Below are 1,082 nucleotides of genomic sequence, written 5' to 3' on the forward strand. Positions count from 1 at the left end.
GAAGCGGCCTCTCGTGTAACCGGCCTCTCGTGTCTCCCTGCAGCAAATGGAGAGGATCCTGAAGAAAGCGTCTAAAACCCATAAGCAGAGAGTGGAGGTGAGCGAAGTGACCCCCATTTACTCAGGCCAGCGTGTGTTTCTCGGCGTGCAGGCTTGTTGGGCTGGAGGAACTGCTCTGCCTTTGTTAAAGGCAGCAGCAGGGAGACAGAGGGGCTTGTGGGTCAGCAGCTGTGGTGTCAGTACCCAATACTGAATGTTTTCTTTCTGTTTCTGTCCCCTAGGACTTCAACAGGCACTTGGATACTCTGACTGAGCATTACGACATTCCTAAAGTCAGCTGGACCAAGTGAATGGGCTGCTTGTCGAGGCTTTTGGATGAGGAGCTGTGTTCTGTTTGTGTTGAACGGGGTTGCCATGTAAATCCTATGGAATGTTTAATATATCTTCTGAAGGTTTATGACTTTGTACTGTTTTATTTCATTGTTCTGTAAAAGCAAATATCCAACAAAGTCTCCTCTTGGCTGATGAGCTCTGATTTATGTAGGCGCAGATGGCTATTTATTTTTTTTAGAGCTTAAAGTGAGATTAAGACAAAAATCAATTGCTGGGAGCCAGCTGGAAAATGTTCCTTTATTCGTTTGATACTGACAGTTCTCGTTTTGGGGTGGGAAGAGTCTGACTGTCTCATGTACCATAAACTCCTGTAAAAATTCTGGGAATTGGGTAATTTCTTTCTATGTAGAGTTCTCCTAGAGGTGGTGGGTCTGCTGGAACTTGTAACTTCGATGTAACTTATTATTAAAAGGCTTTTATCCTTTTTTTGGGTGCTGACTTGCCGATAAACTCAGGGGCAGAGGTCTGGGGGGTTTGTGCCTTCCTAGTCCTCACCCCCTCTGACTGACGACACGTCCCTTGATGTCTGAAATCCTCACACAGCTTTTGGACCCGAATATTGTTCCTAAAGCGAGTGTCATCCCTCGGCCTTGCCACAGCTCCGGGCGCGCCCCGGGGCCGCTTCCCGGCGGGGAGAGGGCGAGACCCCGGGACTCTTTAACGGCTCCCCGGGACTCTTTAACGGCCCC

At 48.6% G+C, this 1,082-nt stretch overlaps 1 protein-coding gene across 1 annotated transcript in view; it reads left to right on the forward strand.

Moving 5' to 3' along the window:
- FAM32A (family with sequence similarity 32, member A) overlaps window positions 1-350 on the forward strand; it is a gene marked incomplete at its 5' end in the record, with an annotated part of 580 nt that extends 230 nt beyond the window's left edge. The window contains 2 exons of the mRNA XM_008944927.1: window positions 44-97; window positions 282-350. Coding sequence (XP_008943175.1) covers window positions 44-97; window positions 282-350 — 123 coding nt within the window. The remainder of the gene's footprint in view (window positions 1-43; window positions 98-281) is intronic.
- Window positions 351-1,082: the final 732 nt, after the last annotated feature.

Source organism: Merops nubicus, unplaced genomic scaffold (assembly GCF_000691845.1).
Source record: "Merops nubicus isolate BGI_N331 unplaced genomic scaffold, ASM69184v1 scaffold33847, whole genome shotgun sequence".
Taxonomy (NCBI): domain Eukaryota; kingdom Metazoa; phylum Chordata; class Aves; order Coraciiformes; family Meropidae; genus Merops; species Merops nubicus.